The following is a 22,682-nucleotide window of genomic DNA, read 5'->3' as shown; positions in this document are numbered from 1 at the left end:
CGTATTGAAACGCGACCTTTTAAAGCGACAAACCCTTCGTTCTCGGTAATTACATAGCGTTCCCGCGAGCTCGACCATTCGCGTTTCGATTAAATGAGAGCCACGCGTCGCCTGCGCTCCATACTGTAATTAATAAAATCAATTAGTCGATATCTCACCGTTTGATCTTTGCTCGAAGCACCGCGCATTCGGACAATTTATGCCGAATGAACAACGTGGCTGCTATCCTCGCGACAACGTCGATAAAAGGCACAGCGAATAACCGGATCGAAACGAACAAGAAGAAGAAGAAGATGAAGAAGAAGAAAAAGATAAAGAAAAAGAAAAAGAAGAAGAAGAAGAAGAAGAAGAAGAGGAACAAGAGCAAGAAAAGGAGAAGAGCGTAAGGTCGGAGAAGATGAGTTACGTAATCGCAGCAACTCGTCGGCGCATGTGTACCGATCGCCCGGGGCGAACGGAGACCTTGTCGACGTGCATGAGAACTGGGCCGTGCCGCTCAGCGCCGCGCCAGTGTCCACCGCCATCCCGATTTTACTGGACTCAAATCGAACCACCCACCCCTTTCTTTAAGAAAGTTTCTATTGTGTCCTGTTTAAATCTCTTTACGCTCTGCATTATCTATCATTTTTTTAATAACATATCTGCGATTATTCGGGTTTCAATCGTGTTGTTAACGCATTACGTTTTGTTCCTGAGGAAGCGAACTGGCTGTGTTCGCAAAACGTCGGGACGAGTGGCAGTGCGAGTATTAACGACACGATTGAAAGCCGAAGAATCACAAATATATCGTGTAATGACGTTGCAAGTTTAAAATATAAAACGCAAGGACCATTTTATGGTTTTACCGTTCCGATCTACTATCTTTTCTTCCAGTTCTACTCTTTCTCTCGTTTCCTCTCTAATTATGTAAAAAGAACCGAAAAAAAGACAATTTTATTACCTTTTATTACCTTGTTCCGTCGCATCTTTCGCCTTATAGACTTGTAGATTAAGGATCATTAAAAAAAGCTGAATTTTTATAAACCGAGCATTCGAGAATATCTGTCAAGTTTATTTTCATGTTCTACCGAAGCACGCGATCAATCTTTGGAGAGGAGGATCGGGCGAGAATCTTTTCCTTCTTTGTAAATTGACTCTCCAACTAGCGTCTTTCATCTGTCTCGGTCTTTCCTCCTGTAACTTATTTTCTGGCTACTCGATTTCGTTCGGAATCTCAGCTTCTTCCAACTGGTTTCTGTCACGATACCACCACAAACATTTCCGGCAGGCTGACTGTCGTCGCAGAGTCTACGACGTATTTGCTCTTACTCTCCCGGTTAATCTACGACGCATCATACTTTGATATTTGCTGACAAGAAATAAGGAAGCCATTTATATACAGGAAAATCCTTACTAATTTGGTTAACATAAATACGCAACGTTCATAGTTTCTCAATAAATATTTTTGTATCGATACCAAAGACATATCTTATCGATACCGATTATTCTAATTATATTTCTAATTATTATTCTAATTATACCGATCTTCTAATTACATTTGTTGAATTCTTAATATACTTACATAAATCGTTTTATCGATAACAAATGAGCTTCATTTCGTCTCATCGGCGCGTTTATGAATCAATTTCTCCGACTATTCGCGCCAAAGAGGATTGTATACTTTGCGCTGCAAAAAAGGACGTACAAATCAATCGCATTACGTCAATCTTTCTTAAACTCGTTCGTCATTTATACTACTTACAAAGGAACACGCATACGCGCGCATTTATTGCCTCGAGTTTGCAACGTGAATTAAGGGCGACTGTTGCCATGCAAGATATACAGAGTCACACAAGCGGTTTCAAGGGCTCGAAGCGACACGGTTGCGCCTCGAAAATGGCACGCTTTTTGAAACAGAATTCAGATTTACAATCGTAATTCGCATCGCACGATCATTCTTCGAATTTCCGACGATTCCTCGATGACCTCAGCTTCCAAACCAACATTTTGTAAAAGTGGTCATGGATCCGACGATAGCACTTTGATTTCACCGCGAGTATGCATACAGTCAGTCGCGAAAGTCTACATATATCCCCCAAGTATAGAATTACAATAAAAAGTTTATTATATAATTGTCTCGATACGTTAAAACAGATATTACTCGAATGTAACAGGATTTGTTCAGTTTCATCTTTACTAAAAAAAAAAAAAAAAAAAAAAAAACATAAGAGGATTAAAAAGATATAAAATACAATGTTACGAAATAGACGTACGTAGACTTAATATTATATCAATATCTTGCAGCCTCCACCTCTCTGCGTAATCATCGATAATGGCCCGGTATCTCCGTGGCATCGATGAAATCAAAGATTTTGTAATTTCTCGTGTAATTTTATCTCAAGATTTTTCTGAGTTAAATGTTTTAATTTTTGTAATTCATTGCGGAAATACATTAACGCTGATCGCGTTCATATATAAATATAAATATAAGCGCGTTTTCAGTTTCTTTGGTAAATCGGATACACGAAATTCGATAGGCGTACGTAGACTTTCGTGGCTGACTGTATGTGTCGACTGTATGTACGCTGGTCGGCCATGCTCCAGAAATTGTGAAATTTGAATTAGAATTAAGGAATTTCTTAGGAAGATAAACGCGGTTACTTTGACGGACAGATTTCAGAACACGGACGTATTATCTTTTCACGTAACATGTGCACGCGTGTTACCTGTTTCTAGAACTACTCGAGTGAATCATGCAGGTGTACACGGTTGTTTAGAAATCTGATAACAAGCTAGAACACTTTGCCCCTTTGCGAAATATCACTAGATTTTTTGTAAATATTTGCCGAATCTGTCGTAGATCTATAGGAAGTTACCTGAAATTCTAACTCTAAAATATATTGTTATAGTTTGCAATCGCTTATTCGAACGCATGTTCTTTTTGTTGCAGGTATTAGGTCCGATTTCAGGATGTCACGTGAATCCAGCGGTATCGATGGGACTTTTAGTGAGCGGGAATTGCAGCTTTCTAAAGACAATTTGTTACATAGTTTGTCAGTGTTGCGGAGCAATCGCGGGTTCAGGAATTTTAAAGGTAAAATCAACAAAAATTCAGAGAAGAACCATTTCGAATTTTTTATTCAACCGATAACCAATAATTATTACTAATTAGCACTTTTACCGTTGATTGAATTCTCATTACCAGTAATATTATAGTCCACCAAATAATTCTTTGATCTTTATTTTTTAAACCTGTTTTTAAGTTGCACGTGTGTATGTAAATGTAGATACAGTCTGAGAATTGATTTTTTGTCCTGTAATTATCCAACAAAGCTTTTTAGACGCCTGATTTTAATTAAAACGTCGTTTTAATTTAAAGGTCAAGGTTTTATCATTTGTTTGCCGATATTCGTCACATCAAAAAATAGCGACTCGAAAGAAATTACAAGTATGCATTATGCCTGATCCATTCGTGACAGTTAATTCGTATAGACATGCATAGCGGTCAATTTCGATGATTAGCCTTTGTCGGTATATATTTTACAATTCATAGATCTATATCTCACAATCGAACACGATATTTGATTACTTTTCAAAACGTAATATATTAAAATATTAACTATGGGAAAAGAAAGAAATTCATTGACAGATCTTTCAAAATAAATGTACAACAATTTTATCGATATTATACTTTCCCGTGTATTTTTTGCATACTTTTGTTCTTTAAATAATGGCCAACAGTAAATAAGTTTCTTTTTTTAAACTAGGATAAAGCATAATTGTTACGACGTGATTATATCTGCAATACTGTCGCATGAAATTACATAATGCAATGTGATAGCCATTAAGCCCACAATTACAGTTGCTGGACTATATGTAGTTGTCGAAAACCAGAACCCATTGAAAGAACCGCGGCTATAATTATCCAATAAAAACTGTACAATTGAGGAACGAACATAGTTACCTTTTTCGGCTTTGACATAATGTCCCATGCTACAGTACTAATTGACGTGGTTGAAACAGCATCGAATCATTCTTTTAACTGATCGTCGATCGTCATTTTAGTATATCCCATAACGAAACAAAACCCGAGAAAGATCGCGATAAATTGACGAGCTGTTCGCGAAAAATCCACTGCGATTTCTAAAAGCAAACTCGTAATATCCACATTTATGTAGATTTAATATAATAAATCTATATTCGTATTCGAAGTATATTTATAAAATTATTCAAGACGATTGAAATGGTTCGAAGTAACCATTGAAATGGTTGCTGAAGATACCTTAAAAACGATCCATAGATTATAGATTATAAATAGATAGGTTCATAGATAAATAGGACCTCCACTTGCAATAAGTAAAGAATAAACTAAAAAAACAACTTAATTTAATATTTTTTACGTCTAACATTCCTCCATACTGCTCGCATTACTAGTCTAGCGAATATATATGCAATTTCATATTTCTGTGGGGATAATTTAAAAAATAGAAACCAAGTATGAGTATTTTACTCATAAATGCATCAAAATCAAAATCCACAGTCTACAGTCTACGCATTACGCGTGATTAGCCTAAACACTCGCTGCTGTCGCTCATTCTCTTACAACATTTATCCGTATGCCATATACAGTACATGTTATGATATATTCGTAGTATTATAGTATACAGTATATATCGTCCTTCAAAATGAATGTAATTATTTGCAGCTATTGATCCCTGTTGAAGCGGCAGATAAGGGCTTAGGAGCCACAAATTTGGGCTTACTGGTCAACCAAATGCAAGGCATCTTCATGGAAGCGATTGTTACATTCCTGCTACTTCTGGTTATCCATGCAGTAACAGATCCCAAGAGAACCGACACGAAAGGATGGGCGCCTTTGGCGATCGGATTGACCATCACCGTGGCTCACATGGCTGCTGTACCTGTAACAGGAAGTAGCATGAACCCGGCTAGGTCGTTAGGTCCTGCGATCGTCCTTGGTGAATGGGACGATCTGTGGATCTATTGGGTGGGACCGATCCTCGGAGCCTGTATCGCCGGTGCCTTGTACAAATTGGCGTTCAGACATAAAACGATGGACGATGAAGCTTCTTACGACTTCTAACAACAGAATCGAACGTAAATATCGCATACGATGTCGACCCGTTTCCTGTAAACGAAAGAAACATGTCAAAAATCATGTTGATATCTGCTGAATGGAAATTTACTGCATTTGACGTATTAAAAAAAGTTTAAATGGTGCTTCTCGCGAAAAAAAAAAGGAAAAAATGGGAGAAGATATCGTTCGGTTTAATTTATATCCGAAATTGACGATAAGGTATTTTTGCAAAAGAAAACACGACTGATCGAATATTTTAAACTGAGAAAGAAATGGACGTTCTGTTTGTAGTCTGAGTAATCTTTTAACGAGTGTTTAGTACAATTAGATGTTTAGTACACTAAATCCTTGCATTGTTTTAGATACTACTTATAATTGACGAGACAGGGTATATTTATACGTTTCAGTTTTTTGCATTTCGATCGTTGGAGGAAGGATCAAGAAACAAGTCAATTAAAATTCAACGAAATTAAACGATATAAAAGCAAATCATTTTGCAATACAACTGACCGCGTTTGCTGTTAATTTTTTCTTATGTACTTTGCATGCAATGATCTATGAGAGATACACGAAGGAGAAACTTAAACAACATCTTGTTTAGAATAGACTTTGTTATTGTTAATAGTATAATTAATGAAGTATATCTGTTTAATATTTATCATATTTTTAATGACGATAAGAGAAAAGAATTAATACGCTCTAAATGTTCTAGGTACATAATTTGTATTTATCCGATTAATTTATGGAATGTATTTAACTTTAATCGATAATTTTAATAGTAATTTATCAAATTTATTATAGATACATATATGTATCATGTTATGAACGCTATACAATTTCGTTCGATAGATTTTCATCTTATCACAACAAAGATATCCATGTACATGTCGTATCGATATATTTTGTATCCCGTTTAGGTTTTGTACATATTGTACTTGCATTTACTTGTAAGATATCACATATAAATACATGGTTCATATTGCACACTATGCTTGTATAAAATATTTATTTAAACAATTCTTTCATCGGCAGCTTGAACAATTTGTATCTAATAAAATTCCAAACATGCTGTATGCAAGTAGTACAACTCTTAATTAATGGCTCCGCTTCAAACACTAATCTCAACAAGTTCGTATCAAAGGACTCGGTTTGTAAAACAATTTCATTACACGCTAATTACACATGCTCCCATCGAACTTCCTCGTTGTATCGCACACATCTACGGCTCGAAGCAGCAGAAATAGCACGTACCGAAATAGACGAACGTGGTTTTTGGATGCTTGGGTGATGCCAGTAAGTCCCAGCATCGTCGACCGGCAACGTGTCATTCGATCGCAAATTACCAACTGGAGAAGTAATCGAGATCATTTACTCGAATCAAACGGATCATCGAACGAAACGAAAGATTTCTTTAAATCTATAATTGGTAATTAGTTAACGTCTGTCCTCACAAAAACGGTACGGTAAACCATGAAAAGAAGTTGCGGCAAGTGTTACAGTGAACGCGCATGAATCGAACGCTATCTATATACGTACGTGAAACATATTAAAGTATTTTGTGCAACAGAAAATTAATTGGAAGCGTAGAAAAAGATGTTAGGGGAGGACGATAGCGGAGTCAGTGATTACTTCCGGTCAAATTTCCTGGCGCTCCAAAATGCGGTTAGCCCGCAGGATATGAAAAAATTCATAGCTCTGAATGAAAATTCGGAAAGGATCCGTTTCCTATTGCGTTATCCAGTGATTTATAATCTGCCTGTGCGAGTTACCGAAGAGGGAGATTTGCTGAAGAACAGCGAGAAAGCTCTGAAACTTAAGGATATTGGTAACAAGTATTTTGGACGTGGTGAATTTATTAAAGCGCTAGGATCTTACTCGAACGCGGTTCTGCTAGCACCTAGGAAAGGTAATCGATGATCGCTGCTATTCATTTAATGCTGTTGAAACGTTAACATTCTACGCGTTATTTGTTTCGGTAAAATTGATCGTTTCACAATCTCTACGTAAGCTATTCTGTCAACGCGCCCAGTTCATCGCACACCGATTTTATAACAATGTTAGAATTATGTCGATGCGTTTTAAATTTAACGTAACTTGATCTTCGCGATACCAGACAGCGAAAGTCTCGAATCTTTGGTATAATCGTAAATTCGACGTGAACTTTTACTTTGCTTTAAAAACTACGATCGAATCAATTGCGAATTGTTCCTCAGACTTAGGCGTTATATTGGCGAATCGTTCAGCAACGCTTTACCACCTAGAAGAGTATAGTTACGGTCTAACAGACGCGGAAGAAGCTCTACGCGTCGGATATCCGCATGAGTTACATTATAAAATTCAAGAAAGACGCGCTAGATGTTTGCTCGGATTAAAAAGACACGACGAGGCTGTGCTAGCATTCAGGAACGCTTTGCAAGCATTAGACACTGCGAAACTATCATTGGACAAGAAACAGAAGCTCGAGGCAGACATTAGACTTATGCTTGCTGTGATAGACAAAGGTAATCGGCTGGCACAGAAGACGTCGAAAATTCCTCAGAAAGAAGAAATTAGGAAGCCTAAAAAGACGACTCTAAAGATCGAGGACTGCAATCCTCTCTATCCTTCTTGCAGCAAAGCGGTTGAAATTAAGGATGAAGGTGGTAACATAGGTAGACACGCCGTTGCTACTAAAGACATCGAACCTGGGGAAACGCTAGTGATAGAGAAGCCACATTGTGCAGTCTTGTTGGCCGAATACAGGTGCGGTTAATTGAATAAAAACCTCGAAAAGAGTCCAAGCACGTTTAGCGCGTTTCGAGAAACACTGGAAAAACTAACGCTTTTTAAATTTCATAAGTTTCAAACACCTAACGTGCTGCTTGTATTCAACGTTGATTTGCCTTCTGACCATACTTCTGCAAGCTGTGTGTATTAAAACGGTCGATAGGTATCGTAGAACAATGCTTAACCGTTAATTCAACTTTGACCAAAATGTGCCACAGACCCTTATTCGAGATTTCCATTCAATTGTCAAATGACTTGTTCAGAAACAGTGCTGGAAATTATACTTGATTAATATTAAGACTTATATAATTTCATTGCAGACTCAGCAATTGTCATCATTGTTTCGCGAAAATATTCGTACCGATACCAACTAGCTGTGACACGTGCAACTTCGTGGCTTACTGTAGTATTCCCTGCAGAAACAAGGATGCCGAGATTCATAAAAACGAATGCATGATACTACCCAGTTTATGGTTCTCGGAAACTTCTGTAAACTGTTTCTTAGCTTTAAAGGCAATCGTTCAGAAACCCTTCGAAGAATTATTGGCGCTCAAGGATAAGCTTAAAGCTACGAAGGGGAGATTCGAGACTTCGACACAGCGACCTCGTCGACACGATGACTTCGAAGCTATCTATGGATTAAGTAATCGATTAATCAATTATTATCCCATCAATTTTGATGGAATAAATCTAATATCATGATGTTTTTAATATATTAAATACATTTACTAGTAGATATTCATTCAGAGAAAAATATATGCACAGTATTCAATTATGTTTCTCTTCGTACAGTAACTCACGAGGAAGAAAGAACGTCGGAAGATCTTTTTCATAGAACTTATATAGCTACTTGGCTATTGAGACTTTTAAAACGAAACCCTTACTTTCCCGAATGGGTTAAAACGCCAGATTCAGCGGAAGCGATACCCTCCGATGGTGAATTATACATAGGCAGTTTGATTTTACATAATTTAATGTTAATACAATTTAACGCTCATGAGGTAAGTCGTGTTATTTCTCTTTTTCCTTTTTTTTCAACAAAACTAGTATCAAGTATAGAATCGGAGGTTTTATATATTTGTGCGTTGTTTGCATTTATACGTTTACATTTCATTCTCAGATATCGGAATTAGCTGTACCAAAGGGTAGCAATATTTTAGCAAAAGCTAAAAGCAAATTTATCGGTGGGGGTGTTTACTCGACAGTTTCACTATTTAATCATTCGTGCAATCCTGGTATCATCAGGTAAATAGAAACCTATGATTGCGAACTGTAATATAAATGAAATTCATAATAACAATCGTCCATAATTTAATTACTAGGATAGTAATTATGAAATAGTAAATCGTAAATAATCATCACTGGCTACATAGGTATTTTATCGGTACCACTATGGTTGTACGAGCAATTCGCACTATTCCAGCAGGAGAGGAAATCTCCGAAAACTACGGCCCAATTTTTACAACTACTCCCGAAGCTGAACGGAAACGGAAACTAAGAGTACAATACTGGTTTGATTGCAACTGCGAAGCATGTACAGCACATTGGCCTACTTTGGAAGAAATCGATCCAACGATTCTAAGGTATTCTTTATTTTGATACGATTATTTCAAATCTTTAATCTTTTGTGGCTCGAAATTAAAGGCATGAAATATTTCAATCCTTTTTCAGATTCAAGTGCGAGACTGGTAAAGAATGCGGAAACGTTCTACCTATAAAAGCAGACACAAACGAGTTCATGATCAGATGTTCCAAATGTGGCAAAAATACTAATATTTTCAAAGGTTTAAAAGCCTTGCAAGACACAGATGCCATTTTTCGAACTGCTTCCAGAAATCTCGAGGAAGGGAAGCACCAAGAAGCGTTAAAATCTTATTTAGAAATTTTAAAACTTCTAGATGAAACCCTTGCTTTACCCATAAGAGACTATCATCTTTGTCAACAAGGTGTTCGACTATGCATGCTTCCTTTAGGAAACGTTTCTTATATTTAAGAATTCAGCGTCAATGTAACCAAGTATAATAATTTCAATGTATATATGATAATTTCTTTTTTAACTGAATATTTAATGGGATAAGAAATATGAAATATACGACTCCGATGTGCTATTACTTCGATACTTTATTATTTTCTTTTAATGAACATCAAACTGCTATTTGCAATAGGAAAGCCAAAATAATTATACCATACATTTTTATTTTAAAGTCTTAAATTCGTAAGAGTACAAAATAATTAATACAACGTAAAACGGCCGTTCCTTCTATTTCTTCATGAACTTCTTCACATAAAAATGTCTCACTGTTATGCTTATCGTTATAATTGTTCTTAATTGCAACCGAATTCTTTTTGTCTCACCCGTACACTTTGAAGCAATGAGTACGTTCCGTAAGAGATTTATCGTACTCGATAGCTTACATCACAAATAATTTTGTTGCGTGTAAAGTACCTTTCTATACATAATGTGTATGCATCGGTGAAAATGTATCGTGCATGTGAAACCAACTACACACGCCTGAGTATATGTGTCTAAGTTTTACGCACATAAGCAAGGTTTTATGCGTGTACAAAGTGTTAACAACTTAAATGCTAAACATTATGTACGTGTATTATTCCATATCTCTTATGAATGTCTTTTAATCGTATTATCATTGCTTCGACAGAATATGTACGCGTGGTAACGATTATCTTTTTTATGTACATATAAAATCGGTTTTCTTTATCTTCCATCCGGCACATTTAGTCGATCCGTTCTCTCAAACACTTTTAGCACCTAACTGTAAGTAAATAGAAAAAACATTTAGAAAATATACACCTGATCCTCGATGTAAATTCACTACATCGCTTTTTTGCACTGGAAACCGGGAATTTCATTGTAAAGAGAATAGAACAGGCGAATTCTTGCAACACGATTGTTTCAGAATGCTTACTATCGTATATTAACTCTGAAGACGAAAACTAAAACTTTGTTTAGTTAAGAAGTACTGGGAATGCTATAAATTCATGAGTTTCTTTCATCTTTCTTCCACGTTGAACAGTAGAAAAACACATACGATGACAATTTTCTTTATGTTGCAAGTGCAAGATTCGATCTCTGCTTCTTTTCTACACATATATTTTTTCTGGTTCGTTTTTTTAATTTGTGGTAATATTAGTACCGTCTGTCACGGGAATCCGAACGCGAACGGCGGTCTCGGCTACGGCTACGGCTCAATGATCTCCTGCGAGGGCTACGGGATCTTGACCTAAAATATTAAAAAAGTATTTTATACCACTTTTATTAAAGTTTGGAAAACAATTTATTAATACACGGCGTTCTATTTTGTCTCAAGTTTTATGTCATTATCATTAAGATGGTATTATCTTTGTGAGATATATGCCACCTAAGATCGCATCTAAATCACGCTCTATATTCCTCCAAAATATTATAATATAAAATTAAACGTAGCTCTATTAGGTGATGTATGAGACGAAACAGAACATCGTGCGTTGAACACATAGGTACGAAAATGATCGCAAGGCAACCGTAATAGAATTAGGACTGGCTAATTCCTATTTGCCTAAGGGGTGATAAAACTAGTTAGACACAATAATTAATACAAAATGACATCTCACCAATAATGAGAAACCAATAAACGAAAGTAGGATTAATTTAGTTAAAATAAATTTTTACAACTGTTACAGATATATATGTAAATATATATCTTTATAAATACATATTATGTAACAGGCGGCAGTTCCCTGGTCCAATGTGTACCAACATATCACTAAAATAATTAAAAAGAAATATTAACCAGTGTCTTCTATTCCGTTTGCGAAAAATCTGTTGAATAAACATAATTAATTAATAGAAACTGTCATTGGACTGCAGAGAACATGACACCGTCAATTAGACAAAAAAAAGAAAAAAAAAGATAAAAAATCTTTGAAAATCGGTGAAATACCAGACAACTGTGAACATGTAGTGGTGGTTGGTGGTGGTGGTACTTGGTTGGGTGGTGGTGGGATGGTGTGTAGGTGGTGATCATTTTGCTTTGCTCAGTCGAAGAGAAGTGGCGGTCGCGTTGTCGGCTAAGTTTAACGTGATGGTTGACGAGTAGTAGTAGTAGCAGTAGTAGTAGTAGTAGTAGAAGTTGGGACGGACGGACGGACTGACGCGCCGAGATTTTGACAGAAGTATTCGTTCATATCGCGTCGGCTGTTCGATGGATTCACGATGCTCCTAGCCGCTAGAGGTTGAGGTAGCCCGAAGAAGTCTTTTTGAAGGGGAACAGACGGACTGACGGACAGCATCGGACTGTCAACTGACGGACGACTTGGCTCCTACCGGTGACTGGTGGTGACTGATGGTGACTGGTTGGGAAGTTAGTGGGCAGGCAGGCTTTTTTTTTGTTCAGTTTTGATTGCTAGACTTTTTTTCACGGTGGCTGTAGTAGTAGTAGTAGCAGTAGTAGTAGTAGTGGCGGGGAGACGAGCAGAGCTAGGAGCTGACGCTGGTAGAATCTGCAAACGTCAGTTTTAGCAATATAACCATCAAAGTTATCATACTCCTGGCCACTATTGGTATACACGACTTTTTTCCTTAATCCAAATTCACAAAATTGCACATGTATCACTCGTCAGTGATATTTTCGTTACGATTATCCTAGACTGCCCACTCTAATGCGTACAAAAGACTCTACTTGCAACTGATCTGATTAAATTTATATGATGGATGTATCAAATTATCCTTTATATACTTATCGCAACGCATGGTGCAGTATGCTAAGAAACCGTATTTTAAAAAAATAATAAAATTGGACTTTATACAACTAATACACCAAAAGTAATAAGAACAATTAAAAACTGCGTCAATGCGTGTACGATAAATAAATGTGATCAAAATACGAAGTGCATGAGATATTTGCACATTAGTGAATTTTAATATCAAAATCTTTTACTATATAACGAACTATTTAATTAAATTGGATGTGTAACTTCTACGTAACTTGGTACCTGAATACATAACAAAATTTTTCAAATAAAATGATCAACTGCAATTGCTTATTACACAATTTCTATGCATTGTTAAAATCATAATTTCAAATACCAAATAACTTAATTCCAAGCATTTACAAAATAAAATTCATAAGATACTATGATAAGACCACAATAAGCACTAGAAACAAATTGTTTTAAACTGGTAAAATTAACACCAGACACCGCTATGATTTACTTTTATCTGCCACCGGTGTTTCTCTTTATGCACCAAACTAGCATCGTAGTTGCCAACTAATTCTGGACCTCAAATTTTCGATTGTCTTTTTTCAGTTCTCTAAGTTATTTCTTCGTCCTCAGCCTATCTATTCTTTTAGTCCTGTCCTCTCCAACTTATGCCAATCAATTAACAATATTTGACCGCCGATCGTGACAATTGCGCAATTCTCAGTGTTCAATACATTTCGATCAGAATTATTCTATGTTTTATATGATATATTGTGATTCTGCGTGCAAAATTGCGATGATCACAATACAAGCGGTACTTGTAAATACCTACTTGCAATTTGTAGATTGGCTGTTCTTGGTAAGGCCCTGAAAATTTGATAAAATTATGAAACATAAGGGGATTACCTAGAATATCGGCTTATCGGCGATCTCCGTGGGCTTCTTGACCAGGACCTAAAAAAAATTAAGAAAAACTGTTGTATGTTTCAGACTGCTCATATGTTGCCAATCGCCATGTTTCGCTTTGATTTCTTTCTTTTGTCTACTCGCACCTGAAAATTGTGGTTAACAGGGCTAGGAAAATCTTACCTCGGATAACGACCCAGTGATCTCCTTCGAGGACTGCAAGATCTGGACCTATAAGTTTGTCAAAAAGATATATGGTATGTGAATCCTGTTGTTCGCTAAGCATATTCACAAGGAGATTACAATGGGAAAGAAATGAGCTATATATGAGATCGCTACCTCTGCCATAACTAAAAATTTACCCTAGCATCTCCCGTTTAGGTTTCCCATGCAGTGTATTTGGTTGCTCTTCGGCTAACCCTCGTAAATTTTCACATTTTATATAAAAATATTTTATGATGCTCAAAGAAACTTTTTATTCAATTATTATTTCAATTTATCAAATCTTTAATTTGCAATTTTCATAAGAGTACTAGCCAGAAGAGCGATAATATCAAATAGTATATAATATATTCTATCTGCATTCCTATATAAAATAAAAAAAAAAAACAATTTACATCCTGTGCATAAAAAAATTCACCGAAACCCGTGCATCATTTCTTGACATTCTTATTTGATAACTGCACTGTAATACCTACTTGGTGAGACACTTAGTCATCTGCAGTAGCTCAAATGTTGCTGTAAAACATGGATATTCAATATTTTAAGATTTCTTACCTGGAATATCTTGGACCTGATCTCCTTCCACCTCCACGTCTACTTCTTCCTGAAGACATTTCTACTCTCACTCTGGTCCCACAACAGCGTCTGCAAAATAATAAAAAATACAAAACGATTTTTATTATTAAAATTCATAAAATTGTTATTACATATTAATTATATATACATAACATGTATATATACAATATACAACAACATATAGCAATATGTATATATACAATAATTACTACATAACACTTACGTTCCATCTAACCCTCTAACTGCATCTTCTGCATCTCGTGGGTCTTCAAATTCCACAAATGCAAAACCAGGTGGTTTTCTTGCAACCCACACATTTCTGAGTGGACCATATTTACTGAATGCACTTTCAATTTCATGTTTACTAGCACTGTTTCCTAAATTACCAACATAAACTTTACATGAAGGATCCCATTCACGATAACGTGACATTGCGTCTATAAAGAACAAATTTTCTTTTATTAATAACAAAATAAATTTCAAATTATCAACATAAGTTTTGATTAATGAATCAATAGTTTAAGTACGTGTGTTTTGAAAATTGATGTATTTCATATAAATAGGTAGTGTCCTTGATGGACCTATTATCGAATTCAATAGCCCATGGCCTACGGCCTATGAGAATAAATCGACACCCACTGTCAGTTTACCTATACTAAAAAAATATCGACCGGTGACGAAAATAATACTGCTGTATACAATATTTACAGCTAAAAAGCGGTATGTATTTTGCATGTGTCTGCTTCATAATCAAGTTTATCTTATATAATAACCTCAATAATCTACAATCGAATCAGTCACAAAACTTAGTCGATTATACTGAAAAGGGAAAGTCGGCATACCGCCATGTTGTGCTCTCAATTTACTGCAGTAACGAGGACTAATTATTTCGGAATTTATTCAGGAATGTAGATCACGTATGTTATTTGAAATATTATTGCTATATATAAATATTATTTTGTTTTTTGGTTTTATTCGCATAAATGTATACATATTACAAAAGCATTTTAGGATTTGTCGGAATAAAAACTGACGCCATGGAATTTTTGAAGCAATTTTCTTATTTGCGCATAATATTTTCAAAACAAAGTACAAATAAACAAGTGTGTATCTATTTTCGATAAAATATTATATTTTACTTACTTGAATGTATATGTTGGTTCGGTGGATTTCGTAGTCTCGTAACACACAACCCTTCGTTCGTACTGCACAAGTAGAAATGTCCACAAAATGGTGGCGTATGTAGCGTTAATCTTCTTCCGTGGCCTCCTTTCTAAGATGGCATTGGTGTATATTGCTTTCTACTTCCTAGTCAAATGAAAGTTTATTTCTACTTTAGCATCACGTATTAATATTCAATGATTATGTTTTTTAAATGTTTACTATCCTGTACTTAAAAATATTAATTTGTTTGAGCAATATTTAGATTGTTAATACAAATCTAAAATATTTATTCTTATTTTAATTATAGATTACTTGTAAATATTATGCAATAAAATTAATACATTAAACAATAACGTACATTTATAACCAGAGAAAGCTTTTAATTATTTATCTAAAAAAAAACGATAGTAATATATAATTTTTCATGAAAATCAATAAATACTCTGTATTGATTCACTTCATATAAACAATAGAATATCTATGTACTCATATAATGTGCATGTTCTTCTCGTATCATACGTATATATGTTACTAAACAATAATTAAATTTATGGTATAGGTCACACGTAAAAATAAGAATATAAGAATACATAAGAAAAATAAGAATTATAAGAATAATAATTTAATTATAGAAAATATAACAATTTTTATTTCTCGTATAGTTTAAATTATAAAAAATTTCCTTATATATACAATTCTACAGAAAGACTTACACAAATATAATTTGAAATTCAATTCTGGTTTATAATTTTTATATTAATGAACAAATCTTTTGTAGTCAATTTTTTCAAGTTGTACCAAGGGTTTCAATTGTTCTGCAAAAATTCTCATATCTTCAGCTATTGCATCTTGGCCACTAGGTGCTAAAACACTCAATTCCACTAGATAACTTTGAGATATTGCTTCCATACTTTCAGGAATTTTTCCTTGTTGTCCCATCTTAAATATTTTGGAAACTGTAACCTTCATTCTACCCTTACGAAACATATAACCACGTGCAATATATTCAAAATCTAGCCTACATCCAAGTTCTGTTAAAAAGTCAACAACAGTATTACTAGTTGCTATATCTAAGCTACTTCTAACGATTGTAGGTCTTGATTTGTCACCCAATTCAGGTTGACCGATATAACGTAATTGCCATGGCATATCTTGATAATCTAATGCTCTTCTTACACGTAAAAGTAATGGTTGTTCAGCTCCTCTAAAATATAAAGCATTAAGTAGTGATGTAGATTCATAAATAAAATAATATTTGTAAAATTATTTTATATACCTGATGCTAAAACACATTTCATGATCATTAAAGGTTTCTGGCCCAGTATCTACATTATCACATAAACCACGTAATCTATGAAGCAATACTTCCACAGCACTGTCTAACACAGATCCTTGCAATAAATATTCTTGATTTGGAATAATATTAGATCTGATTGCAGCTGTTAAATTATCCATTGCTGTACTTATTGGTGCACTCATTTTTAGGGTTAGAAACTTTTCTTGAAAATAAATCTCTCCTCTTTGCAGAATAGAAAAGTGTTTGACAGATGTTCACTTTTATAGATTAATATAAAATTTAATGCTTATTACTCTTATTAGTAATAATTATCAATATATAATCTGGTACATGTAATGTAATTGGAAATATTATTCCATGTAACAGCTGATCATGAATTTTCAATTCATAAACAGCTAACTTCACATAGAATTATGGCGGTATAGAAATAGAAAAAAACAGTTTTATTTCATAGAAATACATATATGCTGTTATATGTATGTTAATAATCTGTATTTAACTCTTTTACGTTCTTCCATTTCTATCATTATTTTACTAATAAAACTCATCGTTTTGAAATATTTGTAATAATCTAAATTTCTCCGTCATTAATTTAATATTACATATATGTGTATATATTTTTGTACACAAATATGTATCAAAAGGCTAAGAACAAGAAATGTAAATTACTCAAATTTTCATTAAGAACAGTTTCTTCTATAATAATTATGTCGAAAAAATGCGTCCATAATTTATAAACAGATGTATTGAAGTAAAATTATAAAAATACATAAAAATTATTAAACATAAAATATAATATGAAATACTGATAACTATAGTGTTATTACAATTAGAAGAAATTAGGTTACTAATGTATTTAAAAAACTAGTTATACCGTTTTCTTAAAACAAACAATATGTCTACATATTTAAATAGCCGGCTACTACAGTTAGCATGTTACGCAGAAGCACATGCCACGTTTGTTGATGGGTAGATAAAGCTGAGCACGCAAGCGCAAAACGGAATTTACAACATGGCGGAGCGTAGGAAAAGCAAGAAGCGCAAGGATGTAAGCATCACATATGGCTGCAATTATTACAATATTATTTAACATTACATATAAATTGTGATGTTTATTTGGTGACTGAAAGTATAGTATTTCGTTTGATGTTAAATTCATTTTATTTTATCAGTTCAAACCACGTGACAATATGGATAAGTGTTGTAACATAATCCAACGGATGACGTAGCAAACAAATCATTTTCATTCTATTCAAAATTCGTGAATTAACTTTAATTATATGATTCAATTGTTCCTTAATAAACTACTTTATTACGTTCTTCGTGGAAACTTATTATTTACGTTATGGGGATTCTTTACATAGATGTTCGAAAATCGTTTTAATTGTATTCCGGTATATGCGAGTTACCATCTGTACCGTCTAAACTTTGACTGTCCTGTTTTTTGTACGGCATAAAAAATTACAATTGAATTCAATGTTTTGCTTAAAAAAAATAGGACATTTTTAATTTATAATAATGAAATCTATATCTAGTTCTATAATTTATATGTATTTAATGAAATATTTACAAAGTAACATGGAAATGTAAAAAATTAAGCCTTAATCTTCTGTAGCAAGAAACATCAAGCGTAGATAATGAAGTTGCCCCTGTAAAACCATCTAAGGAAGAATATGCAGTGGCTAAATGGATCCGTAACAATGTACCATCGAAAAAAACAAAATTTGATAGAAATCACAATGTTGAATATTTTACTGGCACTCGTGCAGTTGATGCTTTATTGGAAAATTCACCATGGAGTAAAACTAAATTTGAGACACGTGAACAGGTTACAGAATTTCTAGATTTGATGTTAAGACATAAATTCTTTCATCGAGCAAAAAAGGTAGTAATCTCTGAAGAAGAACTATATAAAATACGTGGAATAAAGAAAAAGGTAAAGGAAAATAAAAAAGAAAAAAGATCTACTGAAAAAGAAAAGGAAGAGGCTAAAGAAAATAAAGATGCAACAGGTGAAAAAGATAATGAAAATAAAACTGAAGAAAAGAAGAAAAAGCCAAAGGTAAATTTTAGGCGAAAGTGACAGTTTATTTATTTAGTAATATGTTCAATTTTTTTATAGACAAGTTATTATTAATTACCCTTTCAGTGCTATGAATTCATATATGAGTTTAAGAAATATAATCAATCTATATGTATGTACTTGTATAAAACTACAATATGCATCATGAATTTGTGTATATATCTTATTTTAAAGTCATATTTGCTATTACTTACATAGGTTTCCTTATTTCTTATTTCAATGGTATTACTTGCTTTATCTTATGATATTTTATTTCACCGAGTATTTTATAGCATAGTATCAAAGTAATTTCAAGTACATTCTTCAAAAGATAAATACTTGATTCAATCAAAATGCTATCAGATTAAATGTTTAATGAACAGTGCATATACATTATCAAGAATTCTAGTGCTGAAAGGAATAAATGTTAAAAGATACAGAAAAGTAAGTAATATAAAAAATTATTAATTAATGTAGGTACGTTTGGAAATGCATATGGAACAATATTTTGTTGACTGCAACGATGCATATGTCTGGATATATGAAACAGTTCCTATATACTACTGGTTCTTCGGAGGCCTTGTAGTTTTAGGTGCAGTTGGTGTTTGTCTCTTCCCATTGTGGCCATTATCAATCCGTCACGGTGTATATTACATAAGTGTTGCAGCTGCTGGATTCCTTGTATTCATTTTGGCATTAGCATTTATTAGATTAATTGTATTTTGCCTTTTATGGGTTCCAACACTTGGCAAATGCCATCTTTGGCTTTTGCCTAATTTAACTGCAGATGTTGGATTCTTTGCTTCATTCTGGCCACTTTATCAAGTATGTATCAGCTTTTAATTTTATATTATCTAACAAATGCAATGAATGCATGTATAAATGTATTTTCAGTATGAATATTACGACTCCACATCTGAAAGTGACAAAAAAGTTAGTAAAAAAAAGAAAAAGAAAGAAAAAGACTCTGATACTGAAGAGACACCATCAACACAATTGTAAGTAGAAATTTATTATAATATAAAAATATCAGACTTACAAAGTTTTTATTATTATGAATATGTTGTATTTATTTTACATTTCCTTTATAGAGAGAAAAAATCTAGTATTAAAGAATTATCTAAAGAACATACTCAAATTGAAGAAATTTTATCTAGCGAAGAAAACAAGTTTCCTCCATCTGAATTAGGAGAAGGAGAAGAGGGTAGTGAAGGTTCCGAAAGTGAAAAATCTAACACAGGTCGAGATTTTGTGATGATCTAAAATAGGAATTGGCAATAAATAGCTTTTATTTATCTTTAATAATTATCACAATAATCAATAATTGAATCTTGTCAATTTTGACTAAATCGCATACGGGTTCACACATAAGGATTTATGTATGATTATTAACTTTTGAAGATATGTACGATTCTTTTTGTAAAAAAAATCTAATTTTGAATATCGAAGCAAAAATGAAGATACAGTACATATATTAATAGAAATACGGTATACAAATTTAGCAAACTCAATCCATTTATTGCTTATACTAATACGTATCTTTGCATTGCATTTAAAATATTACAGCCAATTGAACAAGGAAATCGCATCTGTATTTTACAGAAAGAAAATTTTTGTAAGAATATCAATCTTGAAATTTCAGTTAAATATGTATTTTTATTTTAATCATTATTAATAATCATTTATTTAAGTGTGTAAATTTCACTTATAAGAATTTTTACTAAAACGTACAATTATGTTGATGTGGGCATCCAAGGTTTTCCTGAACCGATTGGAAATCGTTTTTGATATTTTATATCGCAAAGCAATAATAGTGAATTTTAAATTTCAGTAATACGATTTTCTCAGGTTTCAAAACTGTACAGTGCTTGATAAATAGAATCTCCAAGAACAAGACTATAAATTTATTTTAATCAATTGTTCACTCTGCCAGCGAGTTTGTTCTTGGCAGAGCCACGACCTGATCTTTCACAGATTTCGTACAACAAATTGTAATTTGTATTTTTATGTAAAAATTCCAATGATAATAATTATTCCTATTATTACTGTAACGATTATTATATTATTATTACAAAATAATCATCTTGATCATTGTAGATGCGCGAATCGTGACTCTAGCTATATTGAAATAAATGATAAAAAGATCTGAAATTTATATATTGTTATAAAAAAAAAGACGTGGAAGGTATATATAAATAAGTTACATCTACAACTCATACTTCTTTGGTTTCATGATCGTGTCATACACATTCAATATTGCTAGTTATCAACGTTTAGATAATTTGTATTAAGATCCTAATACTCTTATGCTTATATAAGGATTTGTTCTAAGTGCATTGATTTGCACTTAACATAGCAAAACTAAGTTTTGGTCATCTTTTACAACCAGTTTTATTATTAAAATAAAATATATTTAAGTTACTTTTATATTCTCACATACATATTTTGCGATCACGGATGTGGTTTCACTACTTCTCCTCGACTCAGTAAATTGCAACTTTTGCACTCTATTAATTAAAACCATAAAGATTCGATACTTGTTTTTATAATTTATAAAGACTCGAAATATTTTTCGAAAACATTCGCCGAATTATTTTTTAACAAATTTAAATTAATTTTTACCTATATCTACATGTATTAATAATTAATATTATGTTCTTTAAATATTATTTAGAAAATTCGCTTTTATTTATAGTTCCACGATTCTGTTCATTTATGAATTAATTACATTAAATCACTAGTAAGTTCGTATGGAATATCGTTGAACGGGCAATAACTTTATAAGAAAGCGTTATATGAATGTATGAATTTATCTGAGATTTCTTCTGTAATGTTTCAGTAATACAATTAGACATGATAATTTATGAAAGATAAAATCATTTAATCAAAAGAAATCAAAACTAGATACGATGTTTCCAAAGTAATCTAATCGCATTAGGTTATATTCACTGATCTAGTCGTAAAGGAAGCAATGCTTAAAAAACCAAATTGAAAATCAGTGCCTGGCAAAGAAGCTGGATGAACATACCGTTTCCATATTATCATGTTAATGAGCATTTAATATCACATTTTTTACCAAGCTCGTAAATTTACCGTTAAAGCTGTTTTAAGCGCCATGTGTGCCTCGCCTTTCCCACGAACGTTATATTAAAAAACCTATGTCGACGGTGTTTCAATTGTCGCATACGCTTTTACATATCGTGAATTGCAGACATTTCTAGCATTCAAAATTTTTATGTTTCGACCTTAGTCGGGTCACGTATGGATTATAGATCCGTTTACCGATCTAACGTTTCATTCAAAGAAATTCAATTAATTCGTGCAAATGAACCGCTTGGTTAAAGGCAAACTTTTCGCTTGGAAGGAATACACGAGGCATGTGCATGTGTATTTTTGTGCAGTCAGAGTGGCGGATTCGTAGGCTGGTTGGTCGCGAAGCGAAGGGCCGCGTCACGAAGGCAAAGTTAACGGCCCATAATTCATAGCCGACATATAATAAATATCGTTACTCCATCGTAAGCGCACGTAGACACGCGCATTGCGGTCTTATGTGCACGTCCCTTCGTGTAATATGTATGTAAAGATGTAAATGTTGGCGACTCCATATAGGCTTTCCCTGAGATTACGTGGTGAGCTTTCGTCCTTGGCAGAGGTAATAAAAGTCTCCTTTAACAATGCACTCACGCGCAGAATAAAATAATAGTCGCCCTTTTTAAAAGCCTTTTTACCCTTTTATCGTGTACCGTGAATATACAGGCGTTTTTTGAAATTCGGGGTCAAAAGAAATTCTTTATTGGGCCGTAGCTTCTTTAAACGTATTGCTTTTATGTTCGTTAACTCATTTATCTTTGAAACGTTTTTGCTATCTTCCAGTATATGTCATTTGCATTAATTTTATGTAACTGGTTTTG

At 33.6% G+C, this 22,682-nt stretch overlaps 5 protein-coding genes across 17 annotated transcripts in view; 3 read left to right on the top strand and 2 right to left on the bottom strand.

The window, feature by feature from the left end:
• The window catches only part of LOC100745773 (aquaporin AQPAn.G), a 34,259-nt gene extending 28,198 nt beyond the window's left edge, over positions 1-6,061 (top strand). For all 3 annotated transcript variants that reach the window (XM_003487486.4, XM_012382557.3, XM_003487485.4), the window contains 2 exons: positions 2,930-3,073; positions 4,685-6,061. In XM_003487486.4, the coding sequence (XP_003487534.1) occupies positions 2,930-3,073; positions 4,685-5,083 (543 nt within the window). In that variant the 3' untranslated portion in view covers positions 5,084-6,061. The remainder of the gene's footprint in view (positions 1-2,929; positions 3,074-4,684) is intronic.
• The window catches only part of LOC100745405 (translocation protein SEC62), a 30,822-nt gene that overhangs the window by 7,341 nt on the left and 799 nt on the right, over positions 1-22,682 (top strand). The window contains exons 2-7 of one of the 4 annotated variants that reach the window (XM_012382556.3): positions 8,891-8,896; positions 17,702-17,757; positions 18,325-18,771; positions 19,249-19,596; positions 19,666-19,769; positions 19,863-21,198. In XM_012382556.3, coding sequence (XP_012237979.1) covers positions 17,722-17,757; positions 18,325-18,771; positions 19,249-19,596; positions 19,666-19,769; positions 19,863-20,034 — 1,107 coding nt within the window. In that variant the 5' untranslated portion in view covers positions 8,891-8,896; positions 17,702-17,721 and the 3' untranslated portion in view covers positions 20,035-21,198. Of the gene's footprint in view, positions 1-8,890; positions 8,897-17,644; positions 17,758-18,058; positions 18,104-18,324; positions 18,772-19,248; positions 19,597-19,665; positions 19,770-19,862; positions 21,199-22,682 lie in introns of those variants that run through there. The other 3 variants (XM_003487482.4, XM_024365881.2, XM_033319522.1) reach the window with 3 other exon arrangements.
• On the top strand, positions 6,483-10,223 carry LOC100745650 (SET and MYND domain-containing protein 4). The gene is made up of 7 exons (XM_003487484.4): positions 6,483-6,983; positions 7,291-7,819; positions 8,164-8,486; positions 8,636-8,844; positions 8,964-9,088; positions 9,217-9,426; positions 9,515-10,223. The coding sequence occupies exons 1-7, from the start codon at positions 6,671-6,673 to the stop codon at positions 9,834-9,836; spliced, it is 2,031 nt and encodes a 676-aa protein (XP_003487532.1). The 5' UTR covers positions 6,483-6,670; the 3' UTR covers positions 9,837-10,223.
• On the bottom strand, positions 9,949-15,531 carry LOC100740334 (RNA-binding protein 1). 8 transcript variants are annotated; one of them, XR_004461231.1, is made up of 8 exons: positions 15,392-15,531; positions 14,472-14,685; positions 14,228-14,317; positions 13,634-13,681; positions 13,451-13,498; positions 11,785-12,343; positions 10,999-11,085; positions 9,949-10,617 (listed from the first exon to the last, which is right to left on the bottom strand). XR_004461231.1 is itself a non-coding variant. In XM_003487525.4 (7 exons), exons 2-7 carry the CDS (start codon positions 14,678-14,680, stop codon positions 10,614-10,616), a joined length of 486 nt encoding a protein of 161 aa, XP_003487573.2. In that variant the 5' UTR covers positions 14,681-14,685; positions 15,392-15,531; the 3' UTR covers positions 9,949-10,613. The 8 variants fall into 8 exon arrangements, 4 of the variants coding, with proteins under 4 accessions (XP_003487573.2, XP_024221652.1, XP_012237982.1 ...); XR_004461233.1 differs by lacking the exon at positions 13,634-13,681; XM_003487525.4 differs by lacking the exon at positions 11,785-12,343.
• On the bottom strand, positions 16,136-17,105 carry LOC100745526 (mediator of RNA polymerase II transcription subunit 18). Its single transcript, XM_003487483.4, has 2 exons — positions 16,689-17,105; positions 16,136-16,616 (listed from the first exon to the last, which is right to left on the bottom strand). Exons 1-2 carry the CDS (start codon positions 16,889-16,891, stop codon positions 16,169-16,171), a joined length of 651 nt encoding a protein of 216 aa, XP_003487531.1. The 5' UTR covers positions 16,892-17,105; the 3' UTR covers positions 16,136-16,168.

This window comes from Bombus impatiens, unplaced genomic scaffold (assembly GCF_000188095.3).
Source record: "Bombus impatiens unplaced genomic scaffold, BIMP_2.2 scf_0155, whole genome shotgun sequence".
In the NCBI taxonomy this organism is placed as follows: domain Eukaryota; kingdom Metazoa; phylum Arthropoda; class Insecta; order Hymenoptera; family Apidae; genus Bombus; species Bombus impatiens.
The sequence above is the reverse complement of the archived record's forward strand: the minus strand, read 5'-3'. Positions and strand labels throughout refer to the sequence as shown.